The 20,097-nt window shown below is 46.4% G+C and overlaps 1 protein-coding gene across 4 annotated transcripts in view; it reads left to right on the top strand.

The window, feature by feature from the left end:
• Positions 1-20,097, top strand: part of TPCN1 (two pore segment channel 1) — a 45,598-nt gene that overhangs the window by 4,024 nt on the left and 21,477 nt on the right. For 2 of the 4 annotated variants that reach the window (XM_050318199.1, XM_050318198.1), the window contains 2 exons: positions 16,044-16,168; positions 18,641-18,817. In XM_050318199.1, the coding sequence (XP_050174156.1) occupies positions 16,044-16,168; positions 18,641-18,817 (302 nt within the window). Of the gene's footprint in view, positions 1-2,286; positions 2,392-13,212; positions 13,372-16,043; positions 16,169-18,640; positions 18,818-20,097 lie in introns of those variants that run through there. The other 2 variants (XM_050318202.1, XM_050318201.1) reach the window with 2 other exon arrangements.

The following is a 20,097-nucleotide window of genomic DNA, read 5'->3' as shown; positions in this document are numbered from 1 at the left end:
GTGACGCTGCCCTTCCCTGGAACATTTTATCTGAGGATCTCTGAGTGCTGTTCTCGCTCAGATTAAACTTCCCAGCACCTGCCTGAGGTGAATGACTAACACGAAACTGCCTTTCTGTACAAGGCGAAAAGGGAGGTGCGATCCTCGCGTGGCCTCTCCCAAAATCGCGCTCTGAGAGCCATGAGAACCTGCCAGGGATTAGTGATTTCCCATCCCTCGCCCAAACTCCTGGGAAGTGTTCAAACAGAGTTCTCAAAATATCCCCGAGTGCAATGTCTGTTTTCCATCAACAAAGGCAGCGTGGATAGCCTTGAGACTCCAGGACAGTGTCTCTCCTTGAGCTGATGGGAACTATAAGCAATAAATGGGTGCACATTGATTTATCCTGTATTAGATCAGATACAAGATTCTCCTTTGCCTTGTGCATGGAAATTGCTGTGGGCTCAAGTGGAGTTTCAGTGTGTTCAGAGCAGAAAGTACAGCTCCGAGTGTCGGGGAGGGAACAATGGGATATTGTCTGTTTTCCCACACAGTGGGTGATGGCAGGGGGAAGAAGTCATCTTTCAACTCTGGGTTTTTACAAGAAAGCAACTGCTTCTGCTATTGAGGTAAAAATTAATTATTGGGGAGGTGGGGGAGCAAGTGCAACAGCCAAGAGAGGTGTTTTCTAGAAGGATTGTTGGAAAATGGGAAGTTATAACTTTGAATGGGGTTTCAGGTGGGCCTTTGCAATCTCACTTTTTGCTGCCTGAGGAGGAAGTTGTCAGGAAAGCTAGAGCCAGCCTGGCCTTTTGGGATTGTTGACACGTGCCCCTGTGCCTGTCACTGCTGGGAGTGTAAAGAACTGTGTAAACAAAATGGGATTTCTCTGTTGGTGAGCTTGGAGGGGGTGCCCCAGGTGTGCTTGGTGAGGAATGTGGGTAAGGAAAGCCCAGAGACTGCTGGTTGTGCCTGTGAACAGTGTAGTGTGTGCTGTGCTTCCCAGAGTGCTGGAGGGGGGTCTCTGCCCTTGCTTGGTGTCTGCACACTTCCCTGATGGAATGTGTGAAGGGGCTTTCAGCAAAGCTGTTCTTTTTGTAATTGGCTGGTGGAGATCCATGTAATTATTCTGAACAGTCTAATTACAGCATTAATGGATGTTGTGTACACCAAACCCATCTTCTTTAAATAAAATTCCTTTACTAATCCCCAGGTAGACACTTGCTTTGGGGAGTGGCCCAGGATTTGGGGCGGTCAGTGTTCTTTTGAGGCATGTGAGCCACTTGGATTTTCATGTATTTGGTATTCAATACAACCTGAAGTGATATAAATCTCTTCTGTGTTGGATCTGGTTTCAGAACATGTTTGTATCAGCAGTGAGAGGATAAATCTGTCCATGTAGTCCCACAGCTTCAGCTCATCTGGTCATGGAATCATCCCAGAGAATGGTATGGGTTGGGAGGGACCTTAAAGCTCATGTCATTCCAACCCCCTGCCATGGGCAGGGACACCTTCCATTAGCCCAGGTTGCTCCAAGCCCTGTCCAACCTGGCCTTGGACACTTCCAGGGATGGGGCAGCCACAGCTTCTCTGGCCAACCTGTGCCAGGACCTCCCCACCCTCACAGGGAAGGATTTCTTCCCAATGCCCCATCTAACCCTGCCCTCTGGCAGTTGGAAGCCGTTCCCCCTTGTCCTGTCACTCCTGGCCCTTGTAAAAAGTCAATGAATCCCTGCTGTTCAGATATCCCTGTTGCCTTCTTCCTACTGCCACTTCCTTTAGTGCCATCCGTGGATGAAAGAGATTTCCAGGTGTAAAACAATTCCTAATGGGCCGAGGAAACAGAGAATAAATACCTGACCTTTGGGGAAATGCTGCAGCCACACAAACTCTGAGCAGCTGTGCTTCTTGAGGAACCATTTCAATTGCTGTTGGAAGCATTCTGGCTTTGCTACCTTTGGAGGAAAAGAGGCATTTTAAATGTCAGCCATCTGGCAGGTTTAATAAATCCTTCAGGATCTGTAGGTTTTGGTCCTTGTGTGGAAGTAAGGATTTTGAAGGTGGCTATTTGGACTGGGGCACTGGGTATGAAATGCTGTAGTTAATTAATGTGAAGAAATAGGGGATGAGGGAACAAGCAGCTGCTTGCAATGGACCTGGCAGATCCCAAGATTTCCGACAGCAAGGCTCTTAAACAGCCTTTTGGATTATCTGCTGGCTTTCTTGGATGCTGTGCAGGATATTTTCTCACGTCATGGCCCCTGGTTCTACCGATTTGCCTTTAATTAGTTCCAGCAGCAGCGCTTCTGCTGCTGCCTTCAGAGGTGAAGCATGGCCAGAGCACAGGACTGGGATCTCATTTCGGGAAGCAATCAGGTTCTGCTGTTGGAGCAGCTCCTCCCTGTACCTGGGGTAAGTCAGTTATTGTCACTGTGGGCAGGAGTCTCACCTGGAAAGTGCCAATTACACCTGGTGTGGAAGTGGACAGACAGGTAGGCTTCATTCCTTTCTTATGGAGAGGTGCTGTTTTGCATTGCTGTGCATGATTTGGTTTTCTTAATATGTACCTGCTTAAAATTTATAGAGAGAGGAATTTTTTTTTTTTTTTCCAGAGCACGAGCGGTAATTTCGTGCTGGATTGTTGTTTATGCCTCTGAAAGTCTCATTTCTCCAGCCTAACAGCCTTGAATTCTGCAGCTTCTGCCAGGGCTTCTCTAATCCTTTCCTGGCCTAGATGAGTTATAATGAGTGTTTTAAGCAAGCAAAGCGAAGCAAAACTGCCTCGGAGAGGAGTGAGGGGTGAAAATCTTGGAAAGGGAAATGAACACCCTAAACATAAGGAGATTATTGTTTTCCTCTTCAGTACAATTCGTTTCCCTTGGTGATGAGCTCTGTAAATACAGAGGAAGGAGGGAAATGCTGCTTTGTAGGAGATGTTTGGTATCTTTCTCTGTGGTGTTAGAAATAGTGAAAAATGTGTTCCTGCTCTGTATCATCCTCTGGAATCTCACTTGTCCTGAGAATTCAGGTTTTTGAGGCAGGACTGTGCTTGAATACTTGCCTGAGAGGGTAGAGCTGGTACCTTTCATTCTGGAGAAACAGCGCTGCATTGTCCAAAACTCAAAAGCATTTGTGTGGACACATCCTCACCGTGGCTGTGTGAACGTGCTGCCTGTAGAGGAAGAGCCACGAGCCCAGTGCAGTACCAGGAGGCATCACGGGCTGCAGTTATCGAGGGTATTTTTTTCCCAAGCCTCCCTTGTTTTCTGAGCTCTGCAGGAGAGCGGTTTGCACAATGCACACATTGTGTGTCTCACAGTAGGATGCTCTGTCAAACAGAATCTCTGCACTGTTGACTCTTTCACGCAGTGCAAAAGAAAAAATTCCTAGTGATTTCATCCTGAATGCCCCATGCTGTTCAAATCTGAGCCGGTAACAGCATCTACAAGGTAGAGAAGACTTGGGTTAGTGTTCCATTATCCGGGAGTCAAATGGTTCTTTCTCCTTTGTCGTCTCCCAGAGCACTGGGGATGGAGATCATCTTGCCTGCACACTCACTGTAAATCAGGGAGGATGCTGCAGATTGGGGGCAAGGGGTCTGGAAGCTCCTCCCTGCCTTCCTGGGGACAGGAGTGGTGACCTTAATGCTTTGAGGGGGGCAGCCCGTGCCCTTTGTGTGTCTCTTTTCCGGCACACATCTTTTTGGGATGAGAACAGGGCAGGGTATTCTGGGTGTTTTCTCCCTGAGCTGATTGCTGTCGTTGGAAGAGGTGGGATAAGGGCACGTGCCATGGCATGGGAGGGCTCTGCTTTTTGAACAGGTGGTCCTGGAACTATAAAAGATGTTAAGGAGTCTGAAAGTGTTCGAGCTGCAGTTTTAAATCGACAACTTTCCAGCTCTAACCGGTCACTCCTCAGCCACCACAGCTGACTTGGGAACATTTGGCTCAGGAAGCGGAACAACAGTTGGAAACAAATAGTGATTAGTTTTTTCATGGCTTCCCAGGGAACGCATCCGTTTGTTCGTTTTTCCCCCCCTCATTTCTGTGATTCCTGTGGATTTTTAAGGCACCGTAGATGCAGGATGTTCGGTTTAGCCAAGCTTGCATACTGGCAGATTAAAATGAGCAAAGGCTGAGCACGCTGAGTTCACTCATCATAACCCACATGATGCTTCTCAGAACTTCCTTTGCCCTTGGTATCTTCACCGAGGAATCCTGCCTGCTGCCGTCAGCCCCCCTGCGTTGAAATCCCATTTTACCCATTTGAATGCTGTAAGAAGTGCTGTATAAACTAAACAGGAGCATCTGTGAAGTGGTTAGAGTTGTTGTTGATTGCCTTTTCCTTATTGCCTTCAGGGGATTTAAGCTTGAGTTCGCTGGAAGTAGAATTTATGAGCCAGAACGCTCCATTTCTGATCCTTAAGCTGGGAGAAGTGCGGTGAATTTGATCGGTCTGTCTCTCACCTCCCACGTCTCTGGCTTTTGATCTGGACCTCGCAGGGCTCTCCCTGTGTCTTTAGCATAATTGCTTTTTGCATGTGGAGAAGATGCCTGGTTTTCACATGGCTACTTTGTTTTGTGGAGAGCTGTAGGAGCAGCTTTAGGATTTCATCCATCTGCTCCTAGCGAGCAGTTCCGCAGGAAGCTCACGCACCTGTCCTTCATCTGGGAGAGGGGGAAGCAGGAAAGGTGTGTTGGTGTTGATGCACAGCAGCTCTGTGGGGTTGGTGAAAAATCCTGAGGATGACAAGAGGAGACTGCTGTGATTTGAATCACAGTGTGGGGGTTTGAAGCATCCAGTGCTGCTTTTATGATCACGATCTGGTCATGTCTGTTTGCAACAAAAGGCTCTTCTTTTCCTTCTCGTGTGGGGGAATGAAATTTAGGATGGATTTCTCTACACAGCCTTGTTAAACCCTCTAATTCTATGGGGCTGGACACCTTAGCTACTCTTGCATTTCCTATATAAAGTGTGTCTCTGTTGTCACCTGGGAATGTCTGACCATCTGTGTTATATTCCAGCTCTAACTGTTTTTCTGAGAACACTTTCACTATCCCTAGTGGATTTTGGAAAGTTTATGGCACAAAAACAAGGTGGCCTATTAACACTTACCCTAAAATGCACAAGTATGTTCCTGCTCTTCATTAACCAAATGAAGAAATGCCTGCAGAATTAAAACTGAGTGATCAATCCTGAACTGGGAGCACTGAAAACTCCCCAGGGTCACATCAGACTGGTGAGTTGGCTGTGTCATTTAAGGAATAACCAGAAATGGGGGAGGAGGAAGGAAGGGATGCCATCACAGCTCATGCTTTCGTGGCCACTGGCTGTGGGCGTGGGCTCCAGAGGGAGAGGGTGAGGACAGTTTTGGCCAGTACAATATTCCCAACTTGTCCCGTTTTTTCCGTGTCACGGTCACCCTGGCTGGAGGATCTGTGCCTGGAGAGAGGCACAAGAGCTGTGGCATAACCCATCTTGTAAAGGCAGAGTTCCCACCATGTGAATCAGCAGGGCCAGCTGGTCAGGGAGTTGGGTAGTGGTGAGTCACTGCTGCTGCTTGCTGCCCATTTGGTTGTTTTTCCTGGTGCTGAAGAGGAACGTGGTCCTACCTGTATTAAATTAATACTCACAAGCAACTTACTAAGGAGAATTTGGGCATTTGGGGCAGGAGGGTGAAGTGACCAAGGCAAAGCCCCTTCTTTTCACCCACAAGGCTGGTGGCAGGACCTTCTCTCTGATGTTTGCAAAGGGGAAGACTTCAAAACACTGAAAATTATTCATGTACTATGTGACAGCACAAGTACATAGAAAACAGAAATGCATTTGGAAGCTTTAAAGCTGTCGAAGAGGCAGCAAAAAGTCACAGTACAGGCATGTCCATGCTGGCTAACACAAAAGATATATAGATAAATATATATCAAATGAAGAAATAGAAACTGGGACTGGAAGAAAATCACAAAGAGAAATGTGGTCAGCAGAATTAAAGGTGCTCTAAAGGAATTGAGAAAATAAAGACATGTTAAGTGATACTGGCCTGTCAGGAGGTCAGGGTTGAACACTACAGGGAAGCTCAAGAAATACCATATATATTCTATATTTGCTGAAAAGCCAGGTGACTTGGTCATTATATGGCTTATTCTTCCATTCCCACAGTAAATAAAGTAGAGATTAAACAGCTCATTCTAAAGGTCAGCATTTAAAATCAACAGATGACTTCCTGAAGGCAGCAGCTGAGGCAGTCTGGATATGGCTGTGATAGGGACTTTCTTCCAGCCCCAAAAGGTATTTTTTCTCCAGGCAGAAGATTGCAGGCCAACCAAAATAATGGGAAAACAGCAGTAGCTTTTCTAAAATATGGATTTAAAGGGCAGTTTTTCATGTATGGTTTTATGAAAAAAAGTGGACATCATATGAACCTGAAGCCATGAATTGACAGATTTTGTGGGGTTACAGACTGACAGTGTTTTGGGAAGATGTTTGGTTTTGTCTGATGTGTATGTGACCAGCTGTAGGGTCATGCAGAGGGGGAGAGTGGCTGCCTTGGCCAGCAGAGAGACTCAGCTGGGTCTGGCTTCATGAGCAACTGAGCTGAAAAGTGAGCACGTGGGACACTTGTCCAGTGAGATGGAGAGTGTATTCCTTGGGCCTTCCAATAGCAATAATGATTAGGGTAGATAGGTGATGTTACCATCCGTACTGGCTCTAGAGGGATCAATGTGTTCATGCTTGGCATGTTTCCAGTGACTCCAGCTCATCCAAAGTCCAAGAGGCTTGAAGGTAACTGTTGGCTGAAGCTGGAGAAATTCAGACAAGGAATAATGCACGTATTTGACAGCGTGTTAAAGTCTGGAACCACCTCGTAAGAGTCACAGAGGGTTCTGCAGTGCAGGGAGAAGTCAAAGCTGTCCTTTTTCTAAGGCTGTGGTTCTCTATGAGGGCTGTAGGACTTGGAAGTAAGGAGCAGTTGAGGGAAAACCCTTTGGCAGCTGGTTTGCAGATGTCAAACTAATGGATTAACTCCTTCCTTCCTCTCCAGCCGTTCCACATAACCTCCAGTTCCTGCCAGCAGTGGTTTCCACCAAATGTGCAAAAGTCTTTTTTTTATTAATGGAGAACAGTTCCACAGCACCAGAGGCTGGGGTTTTCCCTATTCCTTTACTTCCCCTGAAGTTGGCAGCCTCTCTTTTCTGGCTGAGCAGCAAGGCAGAGGAGATGTGGCAGTGTTGTATTTCAAAAGGACCGGTGTGGTGGAGTCGTGTTCTAACACCACAAAATGTAATTACCTCCTTATTATCACTGTACCACAACAAATAACTTTAATTGGTCTCAGCCTGTCGCGGTAAGATATTAAGAGTTCATTATTTAGCTTTTAAATTCATGTCATTTTCTTGCTCTGTCTCTCTCTCTTTAGGGAAAAAAACATCAGTAAGGCACATACCTCCGTTCTAGTCCTGCTCCAGCACTGGGTGACCTTACAGAAGGTTTGTTGCCCAAATTAATGTTGGTTTCAGCTATGAGGGAAGCACTCCCTCTCTGCTTCCCACTCCTAACTTTGTGACTTCCCCGGAGAACTGCTGGTGGCTGGAACTGGCAGTCAGACCTGGCAGCACACTGCTTTTGTTAAAAAGGCCAGATTGCAGCTTAATCAAACATCTTTGCAAACTGCACCAGGGAAATCCAAAGGCTCTGCTTTGGAGAATTGAAATGAGGAACGTGCTCTTAAACTGCTGACACTGTGTTGTTGCCGATGCCAAAGCAGATCTTTAATGTGTTAAAAGCAAGTTTCCCTTTATGGAACAAAAAGAGGAAATTCCTTCATGTAACAGGATGCTTTAAAGAAATGCTATAGCTGAGGGATTGTGATATTGTCTCTTTCCCTTTCCGTTACTGCCTCAAAAGTTATGAATTAGAAATGTGTGTGTGTGTATTTCATGTCTGGCCTCTCTCATGAGCAGAGCCTTAGGCTGAGTTGTCTTTTTTATTTTTCCTTTTTCGTAGAGTTCAGCAAAAACTTCACTATTTCCAATTGTTTTTTCCATTCATTAGTTGTTTCCCAGAGCCCCTCAATGACTCAGATATTTCATTCCAGTTACAGTACAATTCTGTCTCAGTGCGTGTAAAGCCTTTGTTGCTGTGATATGATCGGACTGATGAGATTATGGAGCATATTAGATGCTAAAAAGGTGGATAATGTAAGGTTGAGAGTGATCCTTCTGTTGTGGCTTTGGCTTCTCCTTTTTGTGGTGCAGTGGTTCCTTTGTTAAGATCAGAAATAAAGGACATGAAACCGGCAGCAATTTGGCTTAATACAAGTGAGATTCTTAATTATATTTTCCTAATGCAACCTACTGCAATCCTTTTATGGGAGTTTTGCTGATTAAAAATGCTTTGGGTTTGACTTTGCAGCTTTGTAAAGAAGCAGGAACTCCTGTGTTACACAGTCTCGTACTGAAGGAGTTGCAGCCTGGTTCCAGCTCTCTTTATTTCATGGACTTTCATGTGCAGGATTTAATCCCAGAGCTGTCAAAAAGCAGCTTTGTGGAACAGGGCTTAGGCAGGGGGATGGTTTGCATGAGCTGCTGGAAGGCAGTGTAGCTGGGGAGCAAGAGGCAGTGGGGTAGGGAGTGTTATCCTTGCAGGATGCAGCTCTGTGGATTGAGAAGCGATCCTGTTCCACTCGTGACTCTTGTAGCAGCTCTTGAGCTATATGTTCTGGTGTATGAGTGAGCCATGAGAGGCTTTTGGGGGTCAGGGCCTCTCTGAGGGTGACAAAGCATCCATCAGTTCATCTTCAACCACTGATGTCCCTCGTTAACCTAATTGTGGATTCCAGACATCCTAAAAAGGAGGGATCTGCCCTTCTGCCTCTTGCTGCCACATATTCAGGAGTGAAAACTGTCCCGTGATCAAACAGTTCTTGGTCAAAACTTCCCACTTAATATTTCAAAAGAGATGAAAACAACCAAACCAAAACAAAACAAAAAAACCCAACAAGTTCCAGAGTGACTCAGGGATGAGATCAGAGGAGAACAGGTGTCCTGGAGAGACAAGGCAGCAGATGAGGATCTCCAACCAACCGAGCTTGGCTGCTGTAGATGGGTAAAATTATCCCTATTTTCTTAGAAGCCTTTGATTTTTTTTTTTTAATTATTTTTTTTTTCATTCTTCCTTACAAATGGCTCTGTTTGTCCCCAGCAGGGTGGTGCAGGAAGTGAATGTCCGAGTGAATCATCTTGGCTCATCTCCTGAGCCATGGAGCAAATGGTTAATTGGCTCTGCCCCACTCAGAGCAAGAGCTGGCTGGAGCCAGGGCTTCTGCTGGGACAAAACCATTTCCTACCATGCTTTAGCTCTTCTGGCATCGTGTTTAGCTCGTGCAGTGGGGGGTTTTTACATGTGTGCAGTGCAGATGTTAGCAAGGATACAGTGGGCCTCTAATTAAACAACGCCAGGCTTAAGCTGCCTTCGATAAAAGAAGCTCGGCAGCACGATTGATAAGAGGCAATGATATATAAAATGTGACTTACCATGCTGAGGGACATCTGCTCCTCCTTCATGAGGATTCAGCTCCCTGTAGTGTGGTGATGAGAGCATGAAGTGAGCTCGTGTTGGTGCCGCAGGAACTCGCTGGAGTCTCGAATCAAGGACGGTCGCCTCGTTCCACTAACGGGAAGTGGCAATGTTCTTTTTTTTTTTTTTTTTTTTTAAAACTTTCCTGTGTTAAATAGGAAGCTGAAGTGACTTTATTTGTTGAGCTTCACAGAAAGGGAGTGCTGTGAGAATACAGTAAGACAAAGAGCCCCAAGGCCTTTGCATATGTTTCTGCTGTGCCCTCGTCTCCAAGGAAGAGCGCGACCCAGTGAAGCTGCCTTGAAATATTCCAAAGTATATTATTTCTCTTGCAACAGAAGGGCTTGGCACTGCTCTCTGTTGGAGATGCCCTTTTTTTCCTAGGCAACAAACTGATAGCAAATTGTTCAGACTTCCCCAGGGCTCTTAAATTCCTTCCCATCCCCTGAAACAGGACAGGCACTAGGATATTTTGGGCTGCAAAGATCATCGCTGCGATGCTCCCGTCGGCACAGCGATGAACTGGTGATCAGGCAGCAAAGGCAGTGATTTCCCTGTCTGTCTGTCTCACCTCTGAGATGTGTGGCCCAGTGCCAGACCAGCTGTGCTTTCCAGGCAGCTTCCAGCTCTTTTTTCTCCCGGGTAGGTGAGTCTGGCCTTGAAGAGACAAACACATGTTCACACCTCAGCACTTGGAAAGGAGCAGTTTCTTATCAGCCACGTTGGAGCAGGGAGGGAAGATAAATCCTCTGGAGGTGAAGCTACATGGCATGTAAGCCCTTGGAAGGGAAAATGCCACCACTGGTGCTGGGACAACTCCCACATGCTTGACTAAAATCTTGGCTTGGAGACTGGAGGTGCTTGCACAGCTTGTGTTGGGGAAGGGGAGGCATCTACCTTGTTTCCATGTTTTTTCATGTGTTTACATCTTCTGTAGTGAGTCTTCCATGTGGTTCAGCTGATGAGGGCTTTCCAAGAGAGAGGAGTGCTTCTGGATGTCTTTGACAGATGAGTGCTGTCCTCCTGCAGCCTTGTTCATCCTCACTGCAGCCTCAGGGACCTGAGTTACTGAGAGAGCTGGAAACTTCAGCCAGCACAGGGATCCTGCACTGGGGCAGGTCTTTTATGTGAGATCAGGTGGTCCAGGAAACCTGAAAGCGTCTTTGGTCCTGCTGTGATCTACCTTCTTCCATGGGCTTACATTCGGTGCTGTGGGACACTGGTTATGTTTGTATTAAACTGAAACCTTGGGCTCTGTGACTGAGTTTGGGAGTTAAATACAGATACAGTCAAGTTAGAGGGTGTAAGAAACAGAGGTGCTGTGCCAGTGAGAAATGCACAGCCTGAAAAGAAATGGCTCCAGTTGAATGGTGCCACAGCTATGGAATTATAGAATGGTTTGAGTTAGAAGGGACCTTGCAGATCATCTTGTTCCACATCCCCTGCCATGGGCAGAAACACCTCCCACTAGACCAGATTGCTCTGTCCAACCTGGCCTTGGACACTTCCAGGGATGAGGCAGCCACAGCTTCTCTGGGCAACCTGTGCCAGGGTCTCTTCACCCTCAAATGTTGATGAGGGACTGGGACTGAGTGGATCACAGACTGGTTTGTGCCTGTCTCCCTACTCCAGAGGCTCTGGCACCTACCAGCAGGACCCTCGTGCTGGTCAGGTTGCATGGCTCTTCCAGTAAACTCATAAAGGATTTGCTCACTTCCAATTTGCCTTGGACAGCCTGTGCTCCTGGAAAAGATAGAAAAATACACTACTCCTGTGGAAAACCATAGCTGGCAAGGTATTCCCTAACAGGGTTCATGGCTCTGTCCAGAAGTGCAAGACAGCAGTTCCTACAATGTTGCAAGAAGAAAAAGGGCAAAGTTGGTGCCAGAATATACTTAATTAAAAGGGAATCTGATGGTTAACTGACAATTAGGCCCTCTCCCTGTCCTTCCCCTCTTTGTGGCTGGTAGCTGGTGCTCTGTGGAGCCCAAGCAGATAACCAGCTGTCCAACACAGTGATTGGAGCTGCCTGGAGCACATGCCCTGGACAGCCTGAGCTTTCACAACTGCGGGAGGTAACGCTTTCCTTGCTTTTCTCTCTCACTGTTTGGTGAATCCACTCGCAGGGACCTTGCAAGGCCACCTGAATGAAGATGTGTCCCGTCTCCGAAGTCGTGTGTCCTTGGCATTTCTTTTTCTGCCTATGGAGAGAAATGTTACCCATGGAACTCATTAGAGTAGCTCACACCTTGCATCTTACATGGACTCCACACGTGATACGTAAACAATATGAATGACAGGTTTAGCTGTAAGCATATTTTTGCTGATTTAAGTCACTTGCCCTGCCTTCACACAGATTGCAGCATTCTGTCATCACAGGTGTAATTGCTAAAACAACATTATCTGAAATAGCATTATTTTTCAGCCTTTTAGGAGAAAGCCCCACTAAGTCCAGTAAATTCTTTGGAGTCAGTCGAGGAGCTAATTAGGGAATCTCAGTCTGTTGCAGTGTAAGGCCATAAAAAGTGTGTGCTATCTAGAAAGCAGAACATCTGGCAAACAGGCTAATGAGAGCCAGACTGGGGGAGCTCCGGGGCAAATGTAAGAGCTACCCTGTAGAGTTGGTTTATAACTCTTTGAATTTTTAGGAGGTTACTGGTTTGTTGGATAATTTTTTAAATTGTTATTTACTTAAACAAGTGCAGACACCAAAACCCATGAAATTCTGGAGTGACTTCAGTTTGACATATAATAGCTGGCTGGGAGGTGTAATTTATCCTTGGTTCCTCTGGATGTTTTCAGTCCCTTATTCCCCTCTCAGCTCTGCCCTTGAGGTCCCCCATGGCCGTGAGCTCCTCCGAATGAGAGGAATTTGTTTGCTCTCAGCCCATGGAGGGTTTTTCTTTCCCCTAAGCAGGGAATTTGTTTTGCAGAGGGAGAGGTTTGGGCTCTGGAAAGTTTATGCTCCTTCTCTTTCTTTCTTGTTTTTTTGTTTTTATTGTAATGATGACATATGGAAACTATTTACACAGGAGCATGCTCTGCTGCACTGAATGGAAATGCTGGAGTCCCGGCAGTCTCGTTCCGGATGCCTTGTGTAAGCAGCCAGCTGGTTTTGCTTTTCCTTTTTTTTTTTCCCTCCCCTCTTTTCTAGCCCTCCCCCACCTTCTTTTCAGGGAACGCCTGGGATAAGTTACACGAGTGTGGAAGGAAGTTTTTTGCCATCTGTGAACAGCTCAGTTCCTTTCCTTTGTCGTGCCCCTTGTACTGCGAACTTCACAAATATCTGTTTTCTTTTTGTGTGCTGGAGATTCCTTGCTGTGACTACTCAGCACTTTCACTCCTTCCCCGTTAGCTGGTGAGCAAGTTCTGCTAAATGCCAGAAAATAAGAGAGCACCGCACATGAAGCTTTGCTTTGCCACCACGCTCGTGCCTAAAAGCTCTTTGTCCCGCAGCTAAACCCTCCAAAAACTTGCCCTTGGGAACACCCCACTGCTCAGACAGCGAGAGGGAAACGATTTCCCTGAGGTCTGAGCCACCTTCCTCAGAGGGGAGGGGAGAAAACGTTCAGTTCTGCAGCGAGCAGAGGAGAAGCTTTTGTGCGTAGCTTTCCCTTGACGAAGCTGCGAAATCGAGGATCGCCTTTCGGAGCGGAGGGAGGGAGGGAGGGAGCAACTTCGGATCTGCCTCGTCTCCCTCTCCCCGGCTGCGAGCACAAGCGGCTGCCATGCAGTGGAGAGAGCTGCCTGCCATCTACTTGGAGGATTCCGGGAGCCCTGTGGAGAGATCCTCCTATCTCATTGAGCTCCATACTGATGGTAAACGCCGTCGGGGATGTTCTGCAGCACGAGCGGAGCGGAGGTTGCATTAGTCTGTGTCATTGTTATCATGGGAGCAGCTGAGGAAATTAGCTGGCTGGAGGGCTGCCAAGCAAACAGTCAGAGGCTTGCTCTTCAAATTTATTATTATTTTTATTATTATTTATTACCCAGATGATGCTGTTGCCTCAGGGATGGTAGATCAACCTTCTGGTACCTGATGGAGAAGGAGCTGATCCACAAAATGCAGCTCCCCACTGGAACACTTCACCAGAACGTTTTCTCCTGTCTGTGCCTGGAAAAAAATGATGCCTGGTTTAGACAGGAGGAAAACATCTTGATTCCTGGAGTTATTTTTTGTTTCTGATTTGCATCTCTTGAGTGTTGTTTTGTATTTGCAGCCTTGGTGTCATTGGGACATCTCTTCTGTTTCAGCTGTGAGTCCTCAGTGGGAAGCACAGAGAGGGGTCCTGGTCCTGGGTTTTTGCTGTGGTGTGTCTTTTCCCAGTGTTGATCCTTTTGAGAGAGGTTGATTTTTGCAGAGGAACCATTTCAGAGTTAAAGGTAGTTTTGGCACTTTTTGGCAGGGCACATGGTGTTGGTGTTTAGGTTAAGGCTCCAGACCTTTGCTGATTTGGCCACAGGGTGTTTTGATGCTCTTAAATTTTGTGTGTGCTGTGATGTAAAGTCCAGGCTCTGATGAAGGTGTGCTCCTTCTATAACTCTGTTAAGCATTAAGTGTGAAAAGGTTTTGCTCTGAGGCTGCAGTGGGAGGGAGTCAGTGAAACACATCCACAACAAAAGCTTTGTAAATAATAACATTTAAGAACTTTTTAGAGCTCTTAATATAACCCTTCTGATTTTTGCATATTGCTGTCATCTTTTAGTTAAAAAGCAGACAAACCAGATGACTGCCATTCCAGTTCTGTGGATAAATAAAAACTCCATCATTCAGTTTTTTTCAAGAACTGTGCTAAATCAAGGGGTGTGTGGGAGGAATCGGCCTCATTCAAACATTTGTCCAGATTTTGAGTGGTATTTTAAGGGTGTGGGGGAAGCAAGGAAGAGAAATAGGCTTCATGCTACAGGATTTTCAACAATCTGAGTGTGCAATCTGGAAAGTCTTCACAAATCCCAGAGAAATGCTATCTTAATTTGATTTGAGGGTGGAAGAGGCAGCTGTGTCTCTGCACTGGTGAAGGGGTTCTGATTTCTTCCCACTCTGCCTTTCTGCCAGAAGCACATGGTGCCATTTCTCTCGGTGGGTGCAGAGTTTTTGGCATGGACTCTTCCTCCACTCAAAGGGTGTTCTAGAAAGACTGAATCAGTAATTCAGTGAGGATTATTTTGTCACAGCAGATCTTCAGCAGGCTGTCATGAGAGAGGAAAAGAACCTCACGGTAATTTTTGCCCACTCTCAGCTAACAACTTCTAACACAGAGAGAACAAGCTGCCACACCACAGCTCCTGTGCTCTTAAAAAGGGAGAAATCAGCACTTCTGTGCTGGCAAGATCAATTTTACATGTACCCACTTTGGGAACATGAGGCGGCGGAGGAGGGAAGTCTCTACCGAGAGCAAGAACAACCATGTGATGTGGGAAATGACTGAAACTCTGGAGAGCATGTGGTCAGCTCCACCACAGGTTTTATGCGTGGCCCTAAGCAGGTCTCACTGCTCGGTATTTTTTGTCAACCATACAAAATAAAAACCCAAGTCCCAGAAGAAGAAACCAAGTGTCATTCCCTTTTTGCACAACGATTGTCTTCTGGCGTGCTTTTCATGTGTCTTCATAGCAGTGGGGCTGCAGAATGCAAAAAATGGCAGTTGTTTTGGAGTTTATATACGTGCCCTGTGTAACTCTCCCATGGGAATGGCACTATGTATGTGCAGCTCTGCTTGGGAGTCGCTTTTTTGCAGCTGAATTGTATTTTTTTAAATGAAATCTTCAGTTATAAAATCTGGTTAAAATGTTCAGTAAAGCATTGCTTTATGGTGCTTTGCCAGTGAGAAGGAAACGTAGAAGTTTCAGAATTAATCTGTGGAATGTGAACAGAAAATTAATCTTGCTGTGTGTTTGCATCAGAGGGATGTTGGTACTTAACAGCATCTACGAGTGTTGTGAGGATGCATTATTTAGTGGCTCTCAAGTGCTGTGAAAAATGAGGTTCTGCTAAAAGTACTGACAGCTTCTGTACTCACCCTGGTTTCCCTTGGCAGTGACAGTCCTGTACTCCATCCTGTACTCCATCCTCTCCTCTCCTACCATGAGATGTGCAAAGGCAGTGTTCCTTCAGCAAACCTTCTTTTATTTTGTGGGTTGGACATCCTCAGAGACTGGGAGTTGTTACCTGCCTGGTTGTAGTTTATGAGTGCTGATAGCACGCTTCAAGCATGACAGCACAGACCTCCCGAGCCAGGAGACCTGCTTACTGTATTAAATAGGATGCTGTCTCCTTTGATGATCTTCTGGGAGCATCCCTGTGCTGAAGTGCCGAGTTTGAGTGTCTCTTAAAAGCTCCTACCTGGGAAGAATCAATTTGTCAGTGTACGAGCTGCCGGTTTCCTGGGTACTCTGCCCTGTCCTGATGCCTGTCTCTGATCCCAGTGCCTCCTGATCAATCCCAGCTGGCCTAATTGTGAATCCACGTTTCTCCCTGTGTCCTGATGCAGATGGAGGCAGCTATGACGTTGTCCATGATGCCTCCAGCCCTGCGGCGGGGGACTGCTGCGCTCAGCAAAGCGCTGCCCGGCACAACTGGGAAATGAACTACCAAGAGGCAGCCATCTACCTCCAGGTGAGCCCTGCTGCGTGCTGGGTTGTGGGGAAAACGCCCTTCAGGAGCTGTGGTGGTTCTTGGCTGTAAGCAGCAAAGAGCTTCCATTTTTGAGGTTAAAAATTTGATGCTTTGCAAAGGATTCTGCTTGAAGAGCGGGGTGATGCTGGAGGTGCCTCCAGATAGGGGAGTCATTTGGAGGCAACCGAACTACCCATCCTCTCCATCTCTCCCAGTGTCAAGACTGTAGTGGCTGAGGGATTCAGCACATGTGCAGTTCTGCCACCTTGCCATGGAGATTTTTGTAGCTTGGTCATAGATTGTCAATTCATCTCTGCAGTGAATGATCAGCGTTCTCACGTTCTGGAAGTGCAGGTTCTGATCCTGCCTTGGCCACAGGTTGGGTGGGTGGCCCTGGGATGTTTCTTTAGTGTCAGTCAAGTCCTGCAGGTCATGTAAGGCACGACAGAAGGTAGAGGTCTTGGTTGCTACAGGAAGAAAGCATGCTGGGATTAGGATCAGCCCAGGAGGGAAATATACTGCATATAAAAAGAAAAAAGACAAAAACCAAACAAACCCCAGTACAGGAAACACCATCCTTACTTCAGCAAAGGGATCCTATTTTTCAGATCACTGTACACTCTGGTGTAATGAATTAGCCACCAAAACTGAACTTCTCCCAGCTCTGTCCAGGCTGAAGTGGTTGCTGGTTCCCTTACTGTCTGTCCCTCTGCCTTCTCCTCGTTCCCTTTCAAAGCTCTGCGTGGCAGCTTGAGGTGCTGGACCCAGTTTGGTTTTTATTTTAAAGCACTGCAAGGTGACAGAAACCATTTGTTTCTCCCTGTTCCGACCCCGCAGGACTAAGAAATCTCACTTCCCATGTATTTTAAAACTGTGTAGCCTGGACCTTGGCAATACGTGAGCTTCACGGTATGCTGGAGCAGCCCTGACAATGGAATGGTGGCTCCAGCCCCTCCTGGGCTTTTGTTTAAACTCCTGATTATTGGAGCAGCTCTGCAAAGGGTCATTGAGCTGCTGCAGCTCTGATGGTAATGGACACAGCAGGCCTGGCCCTTCAGATGCAGATGATTCTTGCTGCTACCTTGACCAATGGCCACAACGACACTGTCCTTGAAATGAAGTAGAATCACTTAAAGAGCCTGCAGAGTGTTCATGTGAACAGTAGCTGCAGGCAAGTGTTGTAGCCGGATGAGAGGGCTTTGCTGTCCAGCCACGTTTGGAATTGCTTGGCTACCAAGAGGCAGGATTTAGACTGCTTTTCATTCTGCAAGTGTGTTTTGCCAGGCGTGAATGAGAATGCCCTGCTGATCCCAGCCTGGGCTCTTTCGGGGGGGCTGGTGTTGATGGAACTCACTGCTGGGCTCTGCCCCGCTCACAATCTGGCTCCCTGACCCGACAGGGTTTGTTCTGAAACACAAGATGAGCTGGAATAAATGAGAAACATTTGAAACCCTCTTCTGAAGGAGTCTGGAGAATGCTTCACTTCTAAAGGAGAGCTTCCTGACCCCGTTATCCATTTGCAATCACAGTTATTCCGCTTTGATAGTAATAGTTTGACTGTCCTTACAGTAATTGCTTACCTCGAAAGATGTTAATTTAAAAAAAAAATCCACCACTTCTTGTGCATCCTTTTGTCCCAGCTGGGCTAAAATGATCTCTTATGACAGTTCTCAAGAGGCAGCAAGTTTCCTGTGAGTGGCAAAGACTTGCTTGCCAGAACTCTTGACTCAAAAAAGAGAAGAAGCTGTTGGGTGGTTCTGCGTGAAAAGCCTCTAAATTCTCCCCAAACTAAGTTTCGTCCCAGAGGTAAAAATAGTGACGATGTAGCTGTTTGAAAATCAGTCCTAGGCAAAGTGTTGAGATGGAGTATCTGACCTTTTAATGTTAATTAAGCTTTCTAGTTAAGAGGGAATGACAAATCAGCATAGAGGTTTGTTAATTTTTCATGGAGTCTGTCTTACATTCCTGAAGCAGAAAACACTTCGTGGGCTTCAGTGTTTTCTCCCAGACATTTTGCAGGGCCAAGATAAGGAGGAGCAACTGTCAGCCAGGTGCCCTGGAGCTTATCTGGGTGTTTTTGTGTTCTGTCTTGGAGAAGTTTAATCAAATAAGTCTGTAAATATGTGGAAGTAGTTGCAAGTAAATGAAGTGCTGTGTTTGTGTTGGAATGTTGACTGAAGTTTCTTTGCCCGCCGTTATAAACTCTTCCAGCTTCTCTTCCTGCTTCTCAAAGGGCTCAAGGGTATCTGAAGCAGGAGTTTGTGAATATTAGTTAAGTTTTATTACTGAGATATGCTTATGAACAGAAGGGAACATTCCTCAATAAACAGATCAATGGCAGGCTGTGAGTGGGAATAGTCTGTTGGGAATCATATCTAATCCTTATAAATGTCCATGTTCTTCATGTGGAAAACTCCATTATAGCACTGAGAGTCACTAATGCTGTTCTCTTCTTTATTCCTGCTGCCCTAGGAAGGAGAAAATAATGATAAGTTCTTCACTCACCCCAAAAATGCCAAAGCACTCGCTGCCTACCTCTTTGCACACAACCACCTTTTCTACCTGATGGAGCTGAGCACGGCACTGCTGCTCCTGCTGCTGTCCCTCTGCGAGGCTCCAGCGGTCCCCATGCTCCGTCTGGGCATCTTTGTAAGTATTTTGGGGCAAAATGAAGAAGTCTGCTTGCTCTGCAGTGTGGGTAAGAGGAAAAAGAAGGTCAAACAGAGAGGAAGAAGGAGGCGGTAAGAGGAATGAGCCCACCTGGCTTGTTCTGTGTCAGTGGGTTGTCAGCAGATAGGAGAGCCAGCAAAGCTTCCTTTTTCCATCTTGTGTGCACAGACCACCGTGAAAGTGGCACGTATTTTGTACTATCAATTTGTGCACTCCTTAAATTTTGTAACAGAAGTGTGTGGTTTTTCTTTTTTCTTGAGATAACTCATGAATCTGTGTGCTTTGGGGTGGTGTTAAAGTCACTGCCAGGGTTGGTGCCGTTACCCCAACCTAGAACACAAACAGATCTCAGTCTGGGACAGGTTGCCAAACCTTCTCCTGTCCTCTCCTCCCAGTGTTGTGAGGATTCCTTTTAATGAGTGTGTGAGTGGCTTGATGTGTTATGTCCAAGCTTCACAAAGTGCAGGTTGAGAGAAGGGATAATGCACAAACTGGTGTGTACCTTTGTGAGTCCACATCCACTTCACGAGGTCCCACCGTCAGGCACAGTGCTAAGAGCTGCTGTTGTTTGTGAGGGAATCTACTGCTGCTTTTGGAGCTGTTATGGCATCTGAGGACCATGCCAGAGGTGTAAACCAGCCTTGATAACCCTGGGGTCCTCAAAACGAGTCAGGGCTGTACAGCTCAGTTTGGGTTTTGAGCTGTGACTAAAACTGAGGTTGCAAGAAAATCCTGTTGTTTTCTTTATGGTGGGTTTTGCATCTTCGAACAGAGGAAGGGCCCTTCAGCACTGCACAGAGCAGCACTGTGATCCAGAGCTTGATCAGGACCCTCTCTGTGGTTGTCCAGAATGTCTAGTTCAAGGGAAAACCATCCTCTGTGTAAATTGTCCCTGCCTCCGTTCCTGCATTTCACTAAAAAAATTACAATCTCAAATCTTTAAAAAAAGTGTTTCTGCTGAAGTCACTGGTGTCTTGCCCTTGTGTTTCAAATGTATCAGTAAGTTTTTTTGATGTGTTGCTCAAGTCCAAAAGGGACAAGGATGTCAGGAAATTCTGGCCTGATTAGAGGAAAATTGCACAGGCTTTAATGAAAGCCCAAAGCAGCAAATACAGAAATTTTGAAAACCAGTGCTGTGCTAGCTTTAAAAAAGTGGCCTCAGGTTTTCCTGTGTGCTGTGCTCAGACTGTTGTGCTTCTTGAAAAAGGAGGGGCAGAAATGTGGCCTGTGCTGTGCTGCTGTTTACAGTCAAACCTGTT

Source organism: Myiozetetes cayanensis, unplaced genomic scaffold (assembly GCF_022539395.1).
Source record: "Myiozetetes cayanensis isolate MyiCay16 unplaced genomic scaffold, myiCay2020 scf21, whole genome shotgun sequence".
In the NCBI taxonomy this organism is placed as follows: domain Eukaryota; kingdom Metazoa; phylum Chordata; class Aves; order Passeriformes; family Tyrannidae; genus Myiozetetes; species Myiozetetes cayanensis.
Note: the sequence above shows the minus strand (reverse complement) of the source record. Positions and strands in the feature narration are given on the sequence as shown.